The sequence below is a fragment of the Calidris pugnax genome, unplaced genomic scaffold, assembly GCF_001431845.1.
Source record: "Calidris pugnax isolate Ruff unplaced genomic scaffold, ASM143184v1 scaffold28, whole genome shotgun sequence".
Classification (NCBI taxonomy): Eukaryota; Metazoa; Chordata; class Aves; order Charadriiformes; family Scolopacidae; genus Calidris; species Calidris pugnax.
In genome coordinates, this window is record NW_015090842.1 from 211,028 (window position 1) to 232,885 (window position 21,858).

Genomic DNA, 21,858 nt, shown 5'->3' on the forward strand with positions numbered 1-21,858 from the left:
GGCCCTGAGGGGCGGGCCCTGAGGGGCGGGCCCTGAGGGGCGGGCCCTGAGGGGCGGGCCCTGAGGGGCGGGCCCTGAGGGGCGGGCCCGCGCAGGCGCCCCACCTCCCTCACGCTTTGTCCTGCGCCAACCACCGCCGCGTCAAAATGGCGGCGGCGGAGTCCAGCGACAGTGACGAGGAGGATTTGGTGAGCTATGGCAGCGCGCTGCAGCCCCTGCAGGAGGGTAAGGGCCCCCGGGGACCTCCTCTGCGCCTCCTCGGTACCGCCGTCGTGCGTTTCGGCGGGGGCTGGGCTGCAGCGCCGGCCGGGAGGCAGCTCGGCCTGAGCCCTGGAGTGTCCCGAAGGGCCCGCCTGGCCCGGCCTGGTGATGCTGTCCATGCTATGGCGGCCTCTACTTGGGGAACGCTGTGACGTAGTGGGCCCAGCGTAGACTTGCCTCCCCCTTCTCCGGCCGCCCCGGGGCGCAGGGGTTGCCTTGGCAGGCGGGCTGGGCCGAGGGGCCATCGGGCCGGGCGGCCTGGGGCCGGGAGGTGGGCGGCCTAGGGCCGGGAGGTGGGCGGCCCACCGCAGGAGGGTTAAAAGGCTCACTCGGCGGTTCTGGCAGCTGCGGTGTGAGCCGGCACTGTGCTGGTTGGGGCTGGGTCTGGCCTGTCGGTTCGTCCTCTCCCCAGTCTCAAAGAATAGATTTCAAATACAGCAGCCGAAGTTGCACTGATGTGAACGTCCTCTGCTGTATGCATGGCACAGATTCAGTGTCGTCCGAGTGCTTCTGTACAGCTGTGGCTCCTGAGCCTGTGCCCCTTCATTCATAGTAATGTTGTGCAAATGTTTATGTCAGAGTCCGTAGCTCCTGTGTTTTGTTCCAGTTTTGGACACTTGTGATGTGCTGTAATTTCTCTACACAGTTACTTAAATGATGAAATTCTGTCAGATGTTTAGCAGCTGAAGGTGTCCTTTCGCAGGAAAAAAACGCATTCTCGGAACTTGCTGGAGTTTAGGATTTCTATTTGAATGCTTCATTACTTTAGCAGTGTACGTTAATAGTGTGTCCAAATATTAAAAGTAGCGTGAGAATAAATGTAAACTGCTGATGCTTTCCTTTTCAGGGTGGCTACTATTTGATTCACTTCTTAATTGCAAGGAATAAACATATCCAGAGCAAGTGGAGAGTCCATTCTTTATGCAGTGTTGTGACTTAGTTTCTGATTTATCTGATTGTAGGTGAACGAATTAAAAAGCCAGTTCCTCTTCAAGAACAGACTGTTAAAGATGCAAAGGGACGATACCAGCGTTTCCATGGAGCGTTTACTGGTGGTTTCTCAGCAGGTTACTTTAACACTGTTGGCACAAAGGAAGGTTAGATATTTTTCTGTCTTCTTGGAGTGGTTAATTGATTACCATAATGTAATGTTAGTGAAAACAAATTAACTGTCATTAAGCATTTTTTTCCCCAGCTATTCATTATGCTGTAAATAGTTGAAACAGTATCGTTGAAGTTATTTCCCCTTGAGTTTTTGAGCTGCAGTTTTATATGTATTCCATTGATGTATCCTTAACGTGTAAGGTTGAAATGTTTGATTTGTTTTCAAATATTACATTGCTGCTTACAGTACCTTACTTAAATATTTACTTTCTTTAAAGGGTGGACTCCTTCAGCTTTTGTATCATCACGGCAGAAGAGGGCAGACAGAACCGTCTTTGGACCAGAAGACTTCATGGATGAAGAGGTAAATTTATAAAGGAATACGAATCTTTTGGAAGTAGTTGCTATGACAGCAGGTGTTTCAGGCAATGAAATCTCCTAAAAAACTTAATTAAAATGGAAGTAACTTTATAATCACTTTATTCTATACAGTGGTCCTATAGGATGTTTCATAGATTCACTTAGGAAGCTCCTGTAATCTCAGTATTTAAAACAGCCCCAGAACTCAACCCTTTCACTTCCTCTGTCAGAAAGTGCAAATACTCTTGAAGCTGTTTAAAATATGATCATTCAAGTCATTGAAAAAGCAGCTGATTTATACAGTCTTGAAAAATTTAGCCAATGTAAGGGTCATATCCTGTTTTCTTTCCTTTACCATTACAATAAGTAAGCATTTGGGGGAAGCTTCTTTTTAATCTAAACTTTTCCATTTTGTCTGTATTTTCCAGGATCTTAGTGAATTTGGGATAGCACCAAAAGATATTACAACCACAGATGATTTTGCATCCAAAGCTAAAGACAGACTAAAAGAGAAAGCTAGACAGATCGCAGGAGTAGTTGCTGCCATTCCAGGAACCACTGCATTTGATGATTTAATAGGACCATCGAAGTAAGTAAAATTAGAGTTAAACAAACAATTCCTTTCACTTAGAAGTGTTGTATTGGTTAGAAAAGTAAGGTTTGACCACAGTAACCCACAAAGGAGACTGGAAGATCTGCAGCGTTATGCTTTCTAGATGGCCTCTGTTTTTGTTTTATACATGCAGTCTTGTATCAGGTAAACATTTATAAACTGGGATGTAGTGTATTTGCAAATGTTGATGAATTCAGATTTAATTTTAAAGTAGGGTATAAAACCGTAATTTCGAATGGTATATATGTATATTGTTTCTCCAGAAATACTAAAAATGTGGTTTGAGGTAATTTTTTTCCTCTTTGTTTTTTTAGAATAACAGTTGGGGTTGAATTGTTACGAAAAATGGGCTGGAAAGAAGGACAAGGAATTGGACCACGCGTCAAAAGAAAGCCACGCAGGCAGAAACCTGGTAAGTTCAGTGAAGTTCCTGAACTCATTGATAGAAACTTAGCATTCATGGACTGATTAGAAAGTTTATTTTAAAGCCTCCTTTTTTTTTTTTTTTGTTTTTCTGTATCTTTAATCTTAGAGAAATTTAATAAGTAATTTAATATGCTATTTCTGTCTCTTACAGACCCTGCAGTGAAAGTATATGGTTGTGCGTTACCACCTGGACTGTCTGAGGGTTCTGAGGTATTAAGTTGTTCATTGACTTACGTAAGAACGTGTGATAATGTATTTAAAAATAAACTTCTCTCATGTCTTTGAACAGTATTTAACATTCAGTTTGAGGTTTTGTTAAAAGTGTTCATAAATACTTATTATACCTATTGTGAAGAAAGCTTTTAATGTAACAAAATCTATTCTTTTGCTACCCTGGCAGGTGTAGTTCATACATATCTTCATATATAATTTAGGAAATGCAAACTTGCCTAGTCTCAGGTCAACTGCATGTTGTAAAAGCTTAGTGTACAAAACTTTTAATCATATTTGGTGTTCCATACTTGTATTTTGTACAAGGATGAAGAGGATGAATACCAGCCGGAAAATGTGACATTTGCACCAAAAGATGTAATGCCAGTAGATTTGACTCCAAAAGAGAATGTCCATGGACTTGGCTATAAGGGTTTGGACCCCTCACAAGCTTTGTTTGGTGTGTCTGGAAGAGAACACCTCAATCTTTTCACAGGTGGTTCAGAGGACACAAGCAATTTGCTTGGTGATCTGAGACACAGTAAAGGAAGAAAACTAGGTATTACGGGTCAGGTAAGGACATTTTTTTTTTTAATGCGTTTTATTATTAGTGCAGTAAAATCTAAATAAATTCTAATTTTTCTTCTGTGGAAGGCACCTAGTACTTAGGCATTGTACGCACCTTAAATGTGGTTTGAGAACAGGATTTTATTTTTTTTTTTTAGTTAATATGAAAATGTTGGCAATACCTTAGAACTCTTACGTGCCTTTGCTTACCGATATTGTTAGAGAACTGTAAAATATCTCACTTTGAATAGTTGGGTGGAGAAAATTGTTGTGTTATTTTGATTAGAGAAAGTTGGTGTTCATTATGGTTTTAGTTTACGTTTTTTGTGTCAATTTTACTGAATCCTTTCAGTAATGTTGAATCTGTTAGATTTTGCTAGATCTGTTGAATCTGCTAGAGAGATTTTTGCTTCTTGCTATAGTATTTGTAGTTCTTATGTAGAAGCACTGTTGGTTTATATTTCTGGGAATTATACTTGTTTAGTTTTCATGCCAACTTACATATTTTTTCCTTTTGAGAACTTAACCTGCTCTCAGTCAGGCTGCAAATATTACCTTGTGGAATTAGGCTGTTGTCCTCATCCTGCAAAGACCAAACTCGCTGTCCCTCCCTGCCAAGGCAGTGGAATAGGTTTGCTTTTGTATTTGGTGTGTTGGGGGTTTTTTTTCCCCACTAGTTGGTAGCACTTTTTTTTGTGAAGCTTAGTTTTCCCCACTATATGTATGTTTACTGGACACCTTATCTAATATGGATGGATAGATATACCTGTAGTTTTTTTTCTGGCGTGTGACTTAAAAGTATTGTTTTTACACTCTTGAATTCTAAAATACATTTTAGGCTTTTGGTGTAGGAGCTTTAGAGGAGGAAGATGATGATATTTATGCAACTGAAACACTCTCAAAATACGATACAGTTCTAAAAGATGAGGAACCTGGAGACGGCTTGTATGGCTGGACAGCACCTAAGCAGTATAAATCCAAAAAAAGTAAGAACTGTAGTTCTAGCTAAAGAGCTGGTATAATTTGTATTGGGGAAGCAAAATATGACGTAAGTGTAGTCTCTATTTTCCAAGTATTTTACTTTTCAATGGATTAGTATCTTCTAGACCTGATGTCTGTAACTTCATCTGGTCTTTATTCTATATTGAATTGTCCAAATCTGGAAATAATTTCTAAAGTCCTCCACTAATCCCAATATAGATTAAACCTTCGAATTATATTTTTGAAAGGACAATATGTACTGCTTTGTGAGATACAGCATTCAGTTCCACTGAAGGAAACAAATGATTGTGAATCATGGCTACAAAATATGACCCAATACTTGCAAAGAGATTTTTTTTTGAGAGATACTTGTGTTTTTTCAAATAATGTTTGTAAATTTTATTTTGATGCTACTTTGGTTTTAGTGCAACTTTTAAGTGCACAAAATACTGTTGTGATTTTAGAGTACCCGTTGTGCGAGTTGTACACAATTAGTGGCACTCATGATGTTAGCTGTGCACAGCAGTGGTACAGTTGCCTCACCATTAGCCATGTTCATCTCACAGCAGTCTCTCTACCAGTCATTTTTTAGCTGTATAATACTAACCCAGATTCAGAACCCTTAAATTTCAATGAAAGGCACTGAAGACAAAGAACTACAATTATGCTCCATAAAATATATCGCAAAATGGAAAATACTCAGGAAAAAAATGCTTTTTGCCATATGTACGTGTTTCAAATACTGACCAGCTCTATGGTTCTTTTGTAGGGTCTGAAAGAGATGTTAAATATATTGGCAGAATCTTGGATGGTTTTTCCTTGGCGTCAAAATCATCAAGTCCAAGCAAGGTAAGCAGATACTGATATTTTTGTATTAAGAATAACATCAGCAAATTGACATATTAGCTGTATGGACTTCACTGTTGCTCAGTGTTTTTTATATTCTTAGAAATAAAATTTCTGGCTAGTGAGAAAGATTGCTGAATGAGCAAAATTACAGCGTCGAAAGCTACTCGGTACAAACGTGAAATTTGTCAGACTGCTGGATGAATTTAAACTTTGGCCATGTACTGGCTTTGAGCAAACGCCTTTCACACCATCCACTGTTACTTGGCATAAAGTTGGACTAATGGTTTGATTTAACTGTGAAGTAAAAAAAAAAAAAGGTACATCTTTTGCATCGAGGTCTTTCAGATGTAATACTGAGTTTTCTGTAAAAATCAGGCCCCATGCTTTATCCACTTTGCTGTTATTGTTAATTTGTTAGCCCCGTTCTCAAGTTTGCATCATTTATACCATATATATTTGCATAGATTAGAATGAAAAACAGAGTTGTATCACATGGTCCTTTTTCTGATGAAGAAAAAGGAGGGACGCTTGTGTCATATATAAAATCTCATTGTATAGGAGGTGTAGGGATAGCCTTTGAAATAACAGCTTGAATGAAGAATGTGAGTGAAAAGGACTTTAAAAAAGATTAAAATGCAGTAAGCACAGAAGTACTTAGTAGTCCAATTAATTAAGTCATGTTACTCCTGTTTTTAAAAATTGGAACTATTTAGCAATACCAAGAGCATTTTCTAAAATAAAAGCAATGCATATTAAGGCTCTTGTTAACTCTGCTGCAGCTTGATCTGCATGTTTTCCTGTTTTTCATAATCATTGCATATTAACAGTAGAACAATCTGTTCCCAAAGTTTGTGTTGTGATGCCACTTGCTGACTGGCTCTGAAAGAATCAGTAGCTTGTAATACCTGTTTCTGCTGCTAGAGATGTAAACTTAGGCGTTTTTTGATTGAGGTGACTTTTTTCTCAAGCACATTTGTAGGTGTTAAATACATAGTTGTATCTCTCTCAGTGGATTTTTTTTTTCTTTTCTTTTTGTCATCCCCCTGCCAAGGTTTATCCCCCGCCTGACCTGCCACGCAATTACAGACCAGTCCATTACTTCCGGCCTGTGATAGCAGCTGGGAATGAAAACTGCCGGTTACAGAAGGCATTAGAGGAATCGACTGGAAAACTTGCGAGTGATCTGGCACAGCAAAGCAGGCACACTTTGGATGCATCTCAGAGGAGGGAACGTCTGGGAGAGGCTGCTCTGAAAGGTATTGATACACCTGAGCACACCTTTGCTTGTGTTTCAGGCCCCCTGTTTATATTGCAGTAAAAATTTTGTCTAACCTTGAATACTATTCTCTGATATAAAAATATTCAATCTAGGTGGATTAGCTAGAATATCTTGTCATTGTCCAGTTTTATCTCACAGTTGAATTGTTGACATACCTTTCTGTATTTTCATTTACTTCAATCTTCTAAAGAAAAGTTTGTGTGGGATTGTGTTTTATTATGTTGGTTTTGTGGTTTGGTTTTTTTTTTTGGTGGCCTTATGAATTAGGAATATAGTAGGCAGTGAGTTGTTAGTTTTTATCTTTTCCCCCTGTAAAAATGAGGTTTCACTGAAATACATGGAAATCCACTAACAATGTAATTTGCAAACGTGGTTCACATTTGTAACTACAATAGCAAAGGGTATGAAGTAATATGTCAATATGTGGTAAATAGCATCAAAGGTGCAATAGTAGCCAATTTTTTTGGCTGACTTCTGCCATTATACTGATTATTGATGCTTAAGAGCCTTTTCTCCAAACATATATGTGTAGTGGTAGGCTTTTTTCCTCTGCTAAAGTGGTATAAATAGTTGTAAAAGATAAATAGAAACAAAAAATTGCTACTATTTTGTGGGTTTTTTTGGCTTTTTTTTTTTAGGTCCAGCTCCTTCTGTTTTGGAATATCTGTCTGAAAAAGACAGAGAAAGACTTAAAGAAGTGAAACAAGCATCCGAACAACAAATGAAAGCAAGAGCGTTGCCTCATCAGTCTCAGAGCAGCAGGTTCCAGCCAGCCTCCCCAGATGATGCTGCTCACAAATGGCAGATGTTGTTGGGGGGGCAGTTAGCAAACGCTGGCTCTAGTGACTTCAAACCATTTGCAAAAAATCCAGAAAAACAACAAAGATATGAAAACTTTCTGAAAAGTCTTAAACAAGGAGAAAAAGGTACCTGAAGAGATTAATCCTGACATTATAATATTTCTCTGAAAAAAATTTTACTTGTAATGTTATCTTGCAAAATTACCTCTGCTTATCAAGGAATAACACAGTTGAGATTAATACTGTCCTTAAACTAAATACTCATTAAATACTTGCAAGGATGTTTGCTTATTATCTTATTTTTTCTTGAAAAAGCATCAGGCCTAAATCAGCTGTAATCTCTGCTAAGCGTTTCTATCCTTATCTTACAGTAGATAATTTCTCTTCTTATAGTAGATACATTGGAGTGTTATTTAGACCCGAGTATGACAGAATGGGAGCGAGGAAGAGAACAAGAGGAGTTCTTCCGTGCCGCCATGTTCTACAAATCCTCAAATTCAACACTCTCATCCAGGTTTACCCGGGCCAAATATGAAGATGATGTTGACAAAGTGGAAGTTCCTCGGGACCAAGAGGTATGTGCTGTTTTTATGTCTTTTAGTACCTTGGAGCTGCAGTTGCTGCCTTAACCCTGACTTGGAAAGTTCTTTTTCTTTAAAACTCTTTGTAGATATAATGTCCAGGTTTTGTTGCCCTTCTGTTTAGAAAACTGTTCTGAAAACACTCACTGCATACAAAGCAGATGTTTGTTAAACTACACTTAAATATTTATCTTTCTGTCCTGTTCTTGAAACAGTCTATTTAGTAAGTTGTTACTTATTTAGCAGCTATAAATATTTGGCATTTTCAGAATGACATCGATGATAAGGAAACTGCCGTGAAGATGAAGATGTTTGGCAAACTCACGAGAGACAAGTTTGAATGGCATCCTGAAAAGCTGTTGTGTAAAAGATTTAATGTTCCTGACCCATATCCTGAGTAAGATGATTGATGCTGTTATTTTTAACACTTTTTGAAAATTCTGAGTATTTCATATGCTTGTGGAAAATCTGGCTTGATGTTTTCTTCTTGTGTCATAATAGGCATAACATAGAGCTGCCTAATGTTTTTATTTGCCTCATTAAACATGGTGACCTCTGACAAAATAGTATGCATTTTAAGGACTGCTATAGGTGTTTCAACTTGTGGTAGATAATTTGAGGCTTTTTCTGTGTTGAAAATAATAATCAACAAACATCTTTATTTCCCTCTAGTTCTACCATTGTTGGGTTACCAAAAGTGAAACGAGACAAGTATTCTGTGTTTAATTTCTTAACTGTGCCTGAGCCCACCACATCTGTAACTCAAGCAACAAATGAAAAAATCCAACAGAATAACAGTCTCAACAGTAAGTTTGTTGTTACTTTATTACTTTAGCTATAAATGAGATAATAAAATAGAAAAAGCGTATATTTGTCATCGAGAACTTATCTACCTATTTTTTTTTTAATTTGAGAAAAGAGGAACAAAATTGAAAATAAATTCAGTCATACAAAAACTGAAATCAGTGATATAATTTCTTCCACCTAGAATACCTTAATAGGTCAGATATTTATTGGAAAGATTTAAAAAGTATCAAACTATACTGAAGAAGCAGAGTAATTTAAAATCAGGTAGCCAAGAAATGCAGGATAATTTGGCATGCAACTGATTTGAATGTTTGGGTCTTTTTCAGAACCAAAGAAACCTTCAAGATGGGATGTGTCAGATAAAGAGAAGGAGAAAAAAGATTCTATCAGTGAATTCATTAGTCTTGCTAGATCAAAAGCTGATGCTCAGCAGCAGCCACCAGTGCCAGCAGCAGAAGAAAGCAGGAGTGGGCCGAGTGAAACTCTTCCCACCCAGGTGAGTTCACAACTGCGTCGGGACCTAAGGGGCAGCTGTAAACTTTTCACAACCCTAGAATGAGGTTGGGTGACATGGGAATTGATTTAATACAGATCAGTTTGCAGGAGAGCCAGCTCGGGATAAGCAAAGATGTGAGATTGTACTTGGAAGAGTTTTGAGGTTATAACTCTGAGACATGAAACACTTACAGCATACGAGGACAGCATGTGTGACTGTACTTGACATAGCAGCTTAAGAGAAGATAAAATGTAGCTCAGCAGGAGTTATACCCACGCACTTTGCTCACAAGCACGTCGTATATCTTTTTTTCTGTTTAGAACGGAGATGAGTGCATGCTTTGGGGAGAAAGGTGGTGTTTTCCTCTTGCTTAAATTTAGTAGTGTATACCTTAAGTTTGAATTAATGAGTTAAAATTTATAATATCTTGGGATCTGTTTCCAACTGTCTGTGTAGCACGGATTGCACTGCCCTGACTTACAGGACACTGACTTAGTTCAGCAGCATTCCAGAGTTTTATTGTTTTGGACTAGCAATTCCTAAGACTATATTTCACAGCAGTTGTGATATTTGATTGTTTTGTAAATACATGTCAGCATGTTAGAAGTTATTACTTATCAGTGAGAGGTTGTTAGTTTCTTTAGTGTTTAAGTTCGGTTTGTTATGATGTTTTTTGCAGGTAGCTGATGAAGAGAAGGATCAAGAAGAAGAAAGCAGACCATCCATGGACTTATTTAAGGCCATCTTTGTGAGTTCCTCAGATGAAAAATCATCTTCCTCTGAAGAAGAGAGTGATGAAGAACAGCAACCACCTACCTCCGAAATACATTCAGAAACCACCAAGCAAGTTGATCTGCCAGACAACTCCTCATCAAATGTACAAGGTAGTACTTAATGGATATTCATTTGTATAAATACCTTGTAAAAGCTTCATTTATGAATCAAATACTCCAGGACTGCTTTAACTTTCTTCAGTGCTTCTTGGAAAAAGTGTTACCTTATTTTCCTTTCAAATAAAGACATTTCTGTTTTTTCCATAGAGAATGCGGCTGCTGCAGCTGATCCTGGCATTTCTTTGCTGCCAACTTCAAGGCAGGAAGCGGATGCAGCAGAGGAGTTTGGACCAAAGTTGCCTCCAGCTTTTTCTTCTGGTAGGTTCTGTAGAATTCTAGTGGGCAAATTCTACACGTTGAAGTTCTATGCAAGATACACGATATTTCACTTTTAAAAAAAAAATATTTGTGAGTAGGTACTTTACCTCTTAAATGCCTGAGTTATGTCAAACTGGCACCAACAAATGCTTTGTTACCATGCTGTGATCGACTAGCAGGAACCTCTTTGTCTGTGTACCACTTTCGTTGTGGCTCTACAGAGGCAATGATAAGAAGCCGTAGTGAAAATATAGGACCAGCCTTACAGTTTCTTTTAATAACAGATTGCAAAGGCATTTAATTGCAGTAGGAACGTTGCAGCTAGGAGTTGTAGACATTTCATTTCCATTTGAAATCTTAGATTAATTTTTTTAAACTATCCTATTACATGAAAAGTAATATAGAAGTTAATATAAAATTATCTTTTTTTGTCATTTTTTTTTTCTTCATTTGCTTTGTGCTTTAGGCTCTACTTGGCAACAAGATCCAGTGGCGCCAGCAAGTTTTCCTGGGCCTAGTAAGAAAGAAAAACATAGAAAGAACAGAGAGAAACACAAGACTAAGAGAGAACACAAACACAAAAAGGAAAAGGTATTTTATTTTTAATTTAATTTTAAACAGTATTGATTCTGTCATCTGTCAATCAAAACTTTCTATTATTTATGCTAGGCTGTAGAAAATAGATACAGTGGGAGTAGAACTTAAGCAACTGAGTTTCTTAGGTGTCTTGAAACCTGAACTTCGGAACCGAAAATGATTCAAGTAAGGTGCTGCTTTTTCCATATATACAATGTGACTATAGACAGAATATTGTGGGCAGTTTAATTTTGTATACGGAAGATGTCAGGCATATTCGAAGAACTGCATATAATTCATGGCTTGTCATTATTATTATTTGTATACATTTCTGTTTCAAGTGTTTGGGATGAAATGGGTGATTTTGGTACGTATTTTCTAGCTCAGTCTGAGTAGTGGAAAAGTGTCATTGTTAAATGTTCCATTTCAGTTAAGCTTGGAGACTACACTGAAACCAACTTCTTGCGTTCAGAAAAACCCAAATCTTTCACAATGAAATAAGGGATTATTTCTCTTCTTTTTACAGAAAAAGAAACATAAGAAACAGAAAAACAAAGGAAAACACAAGAATAAAAAATCAGAAAAAGACAGCAGTTCAGACACCACAGATAGCAGTGACAGCCTTAGTGATATAGACACCACAGGCTTGTCACCCAAAGAACTTCTTAGAAGGTAAACAGAAAGTTTATGTAAACACTTGTAAGTTTTGCAGTGGATAACCAAAACCTCAATTTCTGAGTTTTCATTGTAGTGAACCTATTTGCAGCCAATATGTAACAGATGGTCTCTTTCTAAATACAAAATACTGCTTTTTCTTTTTTTGTTTTTTTTTTTTTTAATAAAGTGAGGAAAGATTACAAATAGTATACACCTTAAGCTGGGGGTAATTAATTTTAGGATGGAAGCTCCTTAAGATAAAGGGCACTAAATAGACAACTCTGCTAGTTAATGGAGGTTGTAGTTAATGACGACTGGCATTCTTGGAAGGCATTTTGAATGGGAATAACTGAACAAGTGTAGGTGGTGATTCTTATTTCCATTATTTTGTCTACTTCTTTTTACTTGGCCACATTGGAAGCAACGTTGTCTGCTTCAGAATGTTATGAGTCTGCTTTGGTTTGTTGATAATTAGCAAAAGATCTGACTCAAATAGCTCCATTGTGTGGCATTGATGCTTAAACCATTTTTGTGCCCAAGCAAGGAGCAGCGAGGCAAACGGAACAATGCCTGCGTCAGGTACATGTCTGCTAAATTGAGATTGTGGTGTTGCATTTTTATGAACTAGAGACTTGAGCATAGTACCAACAGAAATGTGAAAATTGGGTTGTGTTCTGTGTCTCGGACTGGGTGGAGGAGAGGTCTCGGCATATTTGCTGAAATGCCACATCCAGCTGCCCTACGGAAGGGCTGGCATTCCAAAGGACTCTGCTGCTCCTTTGGAACAGAGCATCAGTTATGTACTTACTGGTGTTTTCTTACTGAAAAAAGCTGCTTTTCTTGGTTTTTAAATAGCTAAAATATGTATATGTATTTATGCATTTTGCACAGAATAGATTTCTTTGTACAACCAGTTATTTTGGAAGTCTTTGCATTTTTATGTGTCTATCACTGAGAATGGTTTTTTATCTCGCATAACTCGGACCTCTGTCTTAAACTAAGGTTTAAGAAACTGCTCAAGTAATTAAATGTTCTTACTGTTGCATGTTACTATCCAGTCTGACCTCTTTCTTCTTCTTTCCCCTTTTAGATTAAAACAACTTCAGTATTGAAGAGGCAGCTTGCTTTCTTTAGTGCTGTGGGACTTTGATCTCCGATTTTTGATCTCCTCTGTGATGGTAGATCAATTGTGTACTTTGAAGCGCTGTAGATACTGTATTCATATTGAATTTGTTTGAAAGTAAATGTACATATGTTTATTTTGTGATGCTTCATATGTTCAAAATGTATGGATTATGTAATGTTGAAAAGACTTCTTTCAGGGCAGCATACTCTGAAACACTGCAGGCTCTGTTTTAATTAACATGAAACAAGATACTTAAGTTTATTAAGTATTAAAAATAATTTTTGTATGGGAAGCAATTGCCTAGGACCTCCAAAACCCTGGAGACTAATTTTCAGTCTGAATTAAATTAGGAAGTTAAAAACTAAAGCAATGTAAAACTTCTGTTGGGTACAAGTATTTTTAGAGTCTGATGCAGAATTTCAGATTGCAGTTTGGCAGTATCTGGCTGTACGTGGGGTGGGTTGTATATGGTGTATAGCCCTTACCCTAGCACATCTACACCAATAAACTGTCATTTTGACACAGATTGTTAAGGTTGATGTACTAAGCCATTAGTATTGTAATGTAACCTGCATTACGTAGTTAGAGTGAAAACTTTATACCACTTTCCTTTTTGTTTCATGCAGTACATTTAAAAAGCAATTGGTACTTTACTGCATTATTTTATTATAAACTTTGAAATAGTAATTTTTTGCATGATCAGGCTGTTAAAATAGATGCCCAAAACTTCTCTTTCCCGGTGCACAGGGGAACCAAAAGAACGTTCCTGCTTAAAATTACAAACAAAACCCTTAAACTAAAATTCAGTGCTGTGGAGGGTAGTGCTCTGATGTGTGTTTCAGTGTCCACAGCCTTGTGACAGCTCTCCGTGTCAGCAAGGTGATACAGTAGCCTCGGCTTGACACCGGTTGTGCGGGTTTTAATGCAACGTCAACAAGTAAATTTGAGCGAGGAAAGGAAAAACAGGAAATTTGGCCGCCAGGTTGCCTCTGTTACCGTAAGGAGACCGCCCCGCCCGGGGATCGAACCCGTGAGCTCGCAGGACGGGGGGAATGGAACCGCCTGCGGAGAGGGGCGTGGCGGCTGTCTGAGGGAGCGCGCGCGGCGCATGGCGGCGGGGAGCGCCCGGGGCGGCCCCGGGCCCCGCAGTCTCCGCCGTCGCCCTCTCCGACCGAGGGGCGCTGGGGCGACCGCGATCCGACGGCGCAGGGAGGAGAGTTCCGTGCCCGGTCAGGGGCCGTGCCCGTCAGGGGGAGGTCGGGACTCTGAAAGCTGGGAGCGGGGCGGGGGGCGAGCGCTCTGTCACTTGGCGTGTGGTTGATGGCGGCAGCTGGTGTTTCTGTTCGGTCTGGTCACACAAACGCGTGCCGGGCAGTCATCAGCAAACTCCTAAATGACTGAGGAAAGGCCGCCTCAAAATACCTTTGATGAAATTTAGAACGGTCTTGGCTAAACCGTGGGGTCTCAGAGATGGATGTGCTGTCCTGCGATGGGCCGGAGTCGAGGAAATAAGTGTTTGAAGGACTGGAGAGAGACTTCATGAAATTTAAAGATAAATACTGCTTTTCATGAGAGGGAGAAGACTTGGGAAACCAAAGAAAACCTCTCTTCCCCTCCAGAAAAATAAAATCCACATCCACGAATCTGTGTTTCTCAGCCATGTTTGGTAGAGCTGCTCCAGGCCCCTGCCCAGAGGAAGATGGAAACTTCTCTGACAAGTGGAACATAAAATTTTTATTACGTCTGGTTCTTGCTTTCATACTCCCCCTTGTGGACTAAGCCGTCAAAAATAATTTTAAGGAAAAATATTCCTGAACTTTGCTCTGTTCCTTTACAGATCCCTTTTGAGATTCTGAGAGGACACAGTGACGCTGAGAGCTCCTGCCACTTTTGCTTTGAAGACATAAAAATACTTTCGTGCTCTTATGACAGAATGGTGAAGCTCTGGGTATGTTATGAATCATCAAGGAGCTCTCTGAAGATATTTTGCTTAGTTTAAAAATATCAGCTGTAAATGTTTTTGCAGTCACAGATAAATAGTAAAACTCCTGATTCTGAAATGACTTGGTACTTATGCAAACAAAAATCTAATTGAAATAATTGGGTTAATCATAGAAATAGAAGATTATTTCCCTAGATGAAGGTATGATGACTGATCCCATGATGCTTTGATGCGTGAGTTACTCCGCATGCCAGCAGTCCTCCTGGTGTTTTTGTTTGGGTGATTACAGTCAGGCACCCTGATCTATTTGTAAAAGTTCATTCATATTTTTATTTGTATTACTAAAGAACTTTGAGGCTTTACTCATGGTTAGGGCTGCACTATGCTTTGAACATTTTATACATGCGACAAAATGATAGTCCCTTCCTGAAATCACTTAAAACTCTCTGTGTAACAGACTAAGTAGGCAGAAGCTGATGGAGAAATGTAACAGCCTCAGGTTGCGCCAGGTTGAGGTTTTGAATGGATATTAGCTAAAGATTTTTAACCCAAAGGGTTATGAAGCCTTGGAAGAGGCTGCCCAGGGCAGTGGTGGTATCCCTGGAGGTATTTAAAAGCCGGGCAGACGTTGTGCTGAGGGACATGGGTTACTGGTGGGTTGGGCAGTGCTGGGGTAACAGTTGGACTCAATGATCTTAAGGGTCTTTTCCAACCTGCACGACATGACATATGCAGAAACTGTGAATAAAGTGGTCTACTCAAACTTCCTGCTGCAAATAATTGAAGAATAATATTTTGACGATTGTGAGCATTTCTAGTACTGTTTTTTTAGAGCTTCTAGGTTCTTGGGTATACATAGAGGCAGAAGATAGCATATGCAATATGGCACTGCAGTGTAAACTTCACATTCTGATTTCTACTAATTAGGAAATATGTATCATCATTGATGAAAGAGGAGATAAAATATTTAGATTAGTGAAGCCCTTAAAAACATTATGGAGTGAAGCAAAAATAATACACAGGGAAAGGAGAAAATATATCTAGATGTTGGGAACTGATAAATAATCATGAGTTCTTACAGAATATTTTGTGATAATTAGGCTTTGCACTGCAACCAGATCATAAAATTCCTGGGCGTCAGAGCAACCACAGGATGATGCGTTCTGCTCCTCGTGAGCTCCAGTGGAGACCTCGCAGGCTGCCAAACCATCTGTTCCCTTGCCTCACTGTGTTCATCATTAGAGAGATTTTCCTAAGATGCACTATTTTGGCTGCAGCTTGAGCTCACCTGTTTCTGTTTAGATCCACTGCAGACATGGAGATCAGATTATTCCCTTGTTTTTTTCTACATTTATATATATATTTCCAAGAACTTCTATTATATCTGCCAAGTCATCTTTTCAGTAGGTTAAACAATCCTTATTAATTTAATATTTAATTATTATTTCCTATTTTCTGACCATTCTTGTTGATCTCTGAGATCTTTCCAATTGGCCCACGTTTTTCTTGAATTATATAGCCCCATAATGTAAACAGTATTCCCTTTAACTGGAAAAAACCCAGAAATGAATTATTATTACATGCTTCTCTGTGTATGTGCCTCTGTTCATACATCCTGGGATGAGTTTTTCTCTTTTTTTTGACAGCATGATGGTGGAGTCCCCGTTTATTGCATCCTTTTTTTTCAGAACTGTGATGTAGTCCACTGTTCCCACCCCTTGTCTGTGCAGCTGATTATTTGTATGTTACTACAGAATGTCAGACTTGATAAAATTGACCTGATCAGGCAGCACGCATATTAGGTAATTGATTAAAGGCTCCTACAAACTGCAGTGACGACTGCGTTGTTTCCTATAGAGACTGTTGTAACCCTTTTATTTTCTCGATAATTTATTCAATTTGTAAAGATAATTTTGAATTTTAATCTCCTCCCTTGTATAACTGTAGACCCTCACCCTCTTTGGCTTCATTTCATTTCTGTATTCTTTATCTCATTATCTACATTGTTAATGGCAGTATGAAATAGGACTGGATTCAGGACAGATGCTGTGAGCCCCAGCTCAATATGTACTTTCACTTTCACAGTGAACCAGTTATGGCCACTCTCTGAGTACAGAGGTGGTTTTTCCAGATCATTTTTCCTTATATGCTTTTGGAGAAGGTGGTGCCAGTGCCAGAAGCGTTACCCAGTATCATCTCCTGAGCCTTCACATGCAAAACTCTTAACATCTCTCACTGAAGTCAGTAATACAGTAAAAACATTATGTCAGTTTAGGATATTGTTAGTTTAAGGAGGAAGTATGCAACAATAGAGATGTCAAATCAAGCCTTAAAAATATCAGTGGCTTTAAATAAACTCAACCAATTTAGCTTTGAATTCTTAAAACAATAATCAGAGAGAGTCTGCCTTTAAACACTGTAATAAAATTGTCTTTGAGGGATTAGGCATTACTTTGGATGGGAAATTCAATCTGGAAGATTGTAATGTTTCTTTTAAATTGCAGTGACTCCAGCATTGTTTCCTGTAAGAGATGCTCATAATCCTTTCCCCGCTGCAGATTTCAGGAAGCACTCGAGTCCTTGCCCAGTTCTGGAACATGCAGATTTCTTGTCTGATGGGTATCACTGCTTCCAAAATTGGACTTTAATCTAGAATTGTTTAATATTTTCCTCTAAATGTTTGAGTCGAAATTTACATTATGAGATAGATGCATGCTATTTATTTAGTGGAAAATGGGTAGCGTTTTTGGTAACTTGCTTTTAGTAAAATGTGGTTCTGTTTTAGCTGCTGAACAATTTCAACAAAAGCAGAGTAGCTGGCCACTTGTCACTTAGCAGTGAGGGTTCAATCCTGCAACATGGCCCAGCCCAGTAAGGGATTTAAGCCACTGCTGGGTGTGGGGCCATTAACAATGGTGAAGTTGTTCATAAAAGTATTTACCTCAAGTAGTTACAGAAAATCTTTAGAATTTAATAAGCATACTTAATTTGGTTATTTTAAAATGTGCAGGCAGTTTTAAGATTGCTAAAGGTTCTTTCCAAAGGCATGGTATTTAAACGTGAGAGAGCTTAGCTCTCGTATTTGAGAGGGCTCATGTGATGAGTGAGTTTTCATCCTTACGGAAATGATGTAAATCACTCTCTTGGTAATAGGCAAATACCTCAAAATAATTGCATCTTTTTCTTAGGATTCTACTTTGTGGAATATTGAAAAGATGGATCATACTCATTCAGTGACAGAAAGCGGAAAAGCAAGAGGCTCAAAAATCACTCAGGTTCTCACTTTGTTTTTTAACCACACCTCATAATTTGTTCAGAAAGAAAATCTGAATGTTAAAGGAAAGCTGTCAGATTTCTAGGCTGAGAACACAGACTGTGTTTGTTCTCTATTTGCCAAGATTGGCAAATCCTTTTTTGGGAGTGGGATGTAGAAATAACAGGTTTTTTTAAAATTGATTTTGGTAGGGGCACCAGTTTTCCTGTACAGGTGCATTTTTATTTTTAGAAAACAGAGCCACATATGTGTACTTCTAAAAATAAACATATTTTGTTTTTCTACACTTGGTGCTTCTGCAGAGTAATTGGCTGCTTATACAGGAGTATACATGGCAGGTAATATTCATGTGGTCCTGGACATAAATCAGTTTATATGAATTCTTAGGAGTGTCTTTTTAAAGCTGGGACTGCATGTATTCTGTCTTCTAAAACATGAATTATAAATAGATGTTAGGAAAGAAGAACGTTAACAAACTCAATGGCATTGAAACATGCTTTTTATTACAGTTTTGGTAGTGGATTTGCAAGATCTTGTGTGTATTTTTCTCCTTGTCAATAACCATTAAATAAAACTGCATGAAAAAGAACTAACTTTTATTAATATTATTTCTATAATATTTTAATGATAATTTCTTGCTGAACAGGAGGTACTCAAAAGCAGCATACAGCTTTTTAAGCTTTTAAGTAAGTTTTATAAATGTGCTATCAGTGAAAATGTGCATTCCTAGAAGTATCAATTAACAGAAATTTGAGAATAAAATTGGTACAGAAAAGGATTTTTTTGTGCATTTTAGCAATATTTAAGGCATACCAAGCAATAGAAAAATGTCTCAAAGTTTCAGTAAATAGTTTCACAAGTTTCACAACTAGGAATTGGTGTTGATGCTGATAGAAGTGGATTAAACTTCATGAAAATGTTTGTAGTCAGTAGAAAAACTTTGTATTGACTACAGTGGGTTCATCATCTAAAATTATTGTTATGTATCAATTTTCCTTTTTTAATTTTTCTTCCTACTTTTCTATTTCTCCTTTAGTTAGATAACGGTCAGGTAAAAAAACAGGAAACAAAAAGAGCCCCAAACCAGCTAGTGATTATCACCCAGATGGACCAGCCAACAGCTGAAAAGAATAAAGTTAGAGTTCACATAAAATAAAGTTCTGCTCAGGAAAAAACCTCCAAGCCATTCTTCCCAGGAATGAGTTTTGAGCAATACTATCTGTGTCAAGTTCATGACAGCTACATGCACTCCGATCTCAAAAATCAGGCCTAGGTATATTTGTACCTACATATATTTATATCTGTCACAGATGATTAACTGAAAAGCCTTTTTTTGGTTACATTTATGCCAGTGTGAAGAATGTGAAAAACCTTTCTTGTGCCTGCAGCACAGTGACTCTGAGGTGATACCCAGGTGTGTGTTCTGTCTGTCTGTCTGTCTGCTCCAGTGAGACACATCTTGCCGTTGCCACCTCCTGTTTCTCCTGACCTTTGAATTAATCCAGCAGCCTTGGGATGGTAACACATTTACATATAAATGGAGTGTCTGTGCGTCCTTCTGTAATGCACCTATAAAGCTGAGCTTTCTGTAACGCGCATATAAAGCTAAGAGACCTTGCTGTACTGCAGTGTTCTGCATGAAGAATAATAAAATGCATTGTAACAATCCAGCAAATAGCTGTGATATATCAGGTAAAGAATAAAACCCCCAGGAGTATAAATCCTATTTATGCTGCATGGTACTAGAGAATGAAATTACTGACTTGTCCTTTGGGAAATTTTAAACAATTTTAAATGAATACAGTAGTTCCAAGTTCAACTTACTGAAGAAAAATATGTGGATATCTAAATTATTGACAGGTTTCCTTCCATTCTTTAGACAGACCACTAATTTGTTGCCATAGTCCTTACTCTGTAAAGGAGCTTCCAGGCACAGACGCGTGTGGCTGTGTCTGAGGTGGTGCAGCACCGACCAGCTCCGGGGGATAGAGGCTCCTCCAGCAGGAGCTCGGGTTTGTCCGCCCGTTCGTAGGAGCAGCCCTGAGAGGGTTACAGCTATTCAGGGTGTGGGAGAATGTCAACTCATAAAAGATTAAGTGTTTCAAAATGTTTGGAAGCCTTTTTCCTAAAGGTAGTATTTTCAACCTTTTCGACATTTCTTTCTAAAAGGAACTTAAAGTGGGGAAAATAGTTGGAACTGAGCATGTGACAGCCTGGAATGCAGTCAAGCTGTGGAACACAAAGAAATCTAAGTAGGTGGATTTTTTTCTTTTGTTTAAATTGTGTAGTAACAACTGCACTTGAATCCAAGGTTAAATGAAAAATATTTCTAAGGAATAGTTACAGTGTTTTACAGATTTATGGCTTTAAATAGTATTAGGTGATAAATCGTACTATTTTCCAGCATTCTTTTCCCCTCTTTACTCCTTAATTAAATGTTATTGTTCTGTTACAGGGGCTAAGAGAAAATGCTCTGTCTATGCTCCTCATGTGTGTTTTTTTTCAAAAACAGATAACATAAAATGTGCGAGTTTCACAGCTGAATTAATTTGGCTTTAATGTAGTTAATAACACTGAACCAATTTCTGTATGTTAGAAATAGTTAGTTCTAGAATAATTAACATTGTATTAGGATTGAAAGCATTCTTTGTTTCTTTTTTTACCCTTTTCAGGTGGAAAAATCAAAGCTCCATTTTTTTTCCCCCTGAAATAGGAAAAAAAAAAGCAGTTGCTCTGTGGAGGGTTGGTTCGATCAATGGGTTGGAAGTTTTCTTTCGAGCCAGCGCTCTGTTTCCCAAATTGAGAAAAAACAAGGAAAAGTGAGCTCTTTTATTCTGCTTTTAGTGAAATGGGTAAGTTTCGTTGCTTATAGCTGTTTTTAGTCCCTTGCCATCCCCCTGTCCCGCAGCGGGCGGCGGGCAGGGGCGGGTGGCTGTATTGGGGCCGCTCGGAAGCCGTGCATATCGCGCGGCGCCGTGGCTTAGTTGGTTAAAGCGCCTGTCTAGTAAACAGGAGATCCTGGGTTCGAATCCCAGCGGTGCCTGCGCGGGGCGCTTTCCCCGTCTTTTGCCCACGGGGCGCCGTTTTTACCGCGGAGGTGGGAGGGGTCGTGCCGGGGCGAAAAACCCCATTTGGGGGTAAAAAGCGTGGTGTCGTCGCCGCGGGGCGCTTCCCCCGTCTTTTGCCCACGGGGCGCCGTTTTTACCGCGGAGGTGGGAGGGGTCGTGCCGGGGCGAAAAACCCCATTTGGGGGTAAAAAGCGTGGTGTCGTCGCTCAGGCAGTGCGGCACTCGCCCCGGGCGCCCCAAAATTACACCTCCTCCCCCAGCAAACGCCTCTCAATTTCCTTTCTTTTTTCCTTTTCTTGTCTCCAAATAGCCCCGCAGCGAGGCAGACGTTTCTAGCGATACAGCCTTTTTAATTCCCCCTGCAGCCTGAGGGCGTCTTGGCTCGGTGTCTGATGCTGCGGCTGTTGCCCCAGCAGTACCCAGACCCTCTTACTCGCATGTTTTAAATATGTATTCGGGAAATCGCTCTGTCTGAGCTGCCTTCTCCCACTCCTCAGCCAAATGTTGCACCATCACACCAAGGATCACGTCATCACCCGCTCTAAAATACAGCAAGTGGTGCTCATAGACACACACACACACCACACACACCCCCCCCCCCCCGAACAGACGAAACCCAACAATCGTGGGCAGTAGAGCATGCCCTGAAGAGCCACATCTACACGTTTCTTAAATACCTCCAGGGATGGTGACTCCACCACCTCCCTGGGCAGGCCCTTCCAGTGCCTGA

The 21,858-nt window shown here is 39.3% G+C and overlaps 1 protein-coding gene and 1 non-coding gene across 4 annotated transcripts; both read left to right on the forward strand.

Moving 5' to 3' along the window:
* Positions 1 to 118: 118 nt before the first annotated feature.
* On the forward strand, positions 119 to 18,649 carry GPATCH1 (G-patch domain containing 1). 3 transcript variants are annotated; one of them, XM_014942280.1, is made up of 22 exons: positions 119 to 225; positions 1,224 to 1,358; positions 1,644 to 1,729; positions 2,154 to 2,314; positions 2,653 to 2,750; positions 2,916 to 2,974; positions 3,302 to 3,547; positions 4,380 to 4,527; positions 5,292 to 5,371; positions 6,423 to 6,627; positions 7,289 to 7,576; positions 7,844 to 8,025; positions 8,301 to 8,428; positions 8,704 to 8,837; positions 9,165 to 9,334; positions 10,014 to 10,218; positions 10,375 to 10,485; positions 10,952 to 11,076; positions 11,564 to 11,733; positions 12,809 to 12,896; positions 14,682 to 14,792; positions 17,291 to 18,649. In XM_014942280.1, the coding sequence occupies exons 1-20, from the start codon at positions 147 to 149 to the stop codon at positions 12,828 to 12,830; spliced, it is 2,832 nt and encodes a 943-aa protein (XP_014797766.1). In that variant the 5' UTR covers positions 119 to 146; the 3' UTR covers positions 12,831 to 12,896; positions 14,682 to 14,792; positions 17,291 to 18,649. The 3 variants fall into 3 exon arrangements, with proteins under 3 accessions (XP_014797766.1, XP_014797765.1, XP_014797767.1); XM_014942279.1 differs by having other exon boundaries at positions 14,682 to 18,649; XM_014942281.1 differs by having other exon boundaries at positions 11,588 to 11,733; positions 12,809 to 14,100; positions 14,682 to 18,649.
* Positions 18,650 to 21,029: 2,380 nt separating this feature from the next.
* Positions 21,030 to 21,103, forward strand: TRNAT-AGU. The gene has a single exon. It is a non-coding gene; the product is annotated as a tRNA-Thr (tRNA).
* Positions 21,104 to 21,858: the final 755 nt, after the last annotated feature.

Coding starts and splice junctions, on each gene's coding strand:
- GPATCH1 (XM_014942279.1), top strand. CDS start 147: ATGGCGGCGGCGGAGTCCAGCGACAGTGACGAGGAGGATTTGGTGAGC. Junction 2,975..3,301: donor GACTGTCTGAGGGTTCTGAG/GTATTAAGTTGT, acceptor ATTTTGTACAAG/GATGAAGAGGATGAATACCA. Junction 10,486..10,951: donor GCCTCCAGCTTTTTCTTCTG/GTAGGTTCTGTA, acceptor TTTGTGCTTTAG/GCTCTACTTGGCAACAAGAT.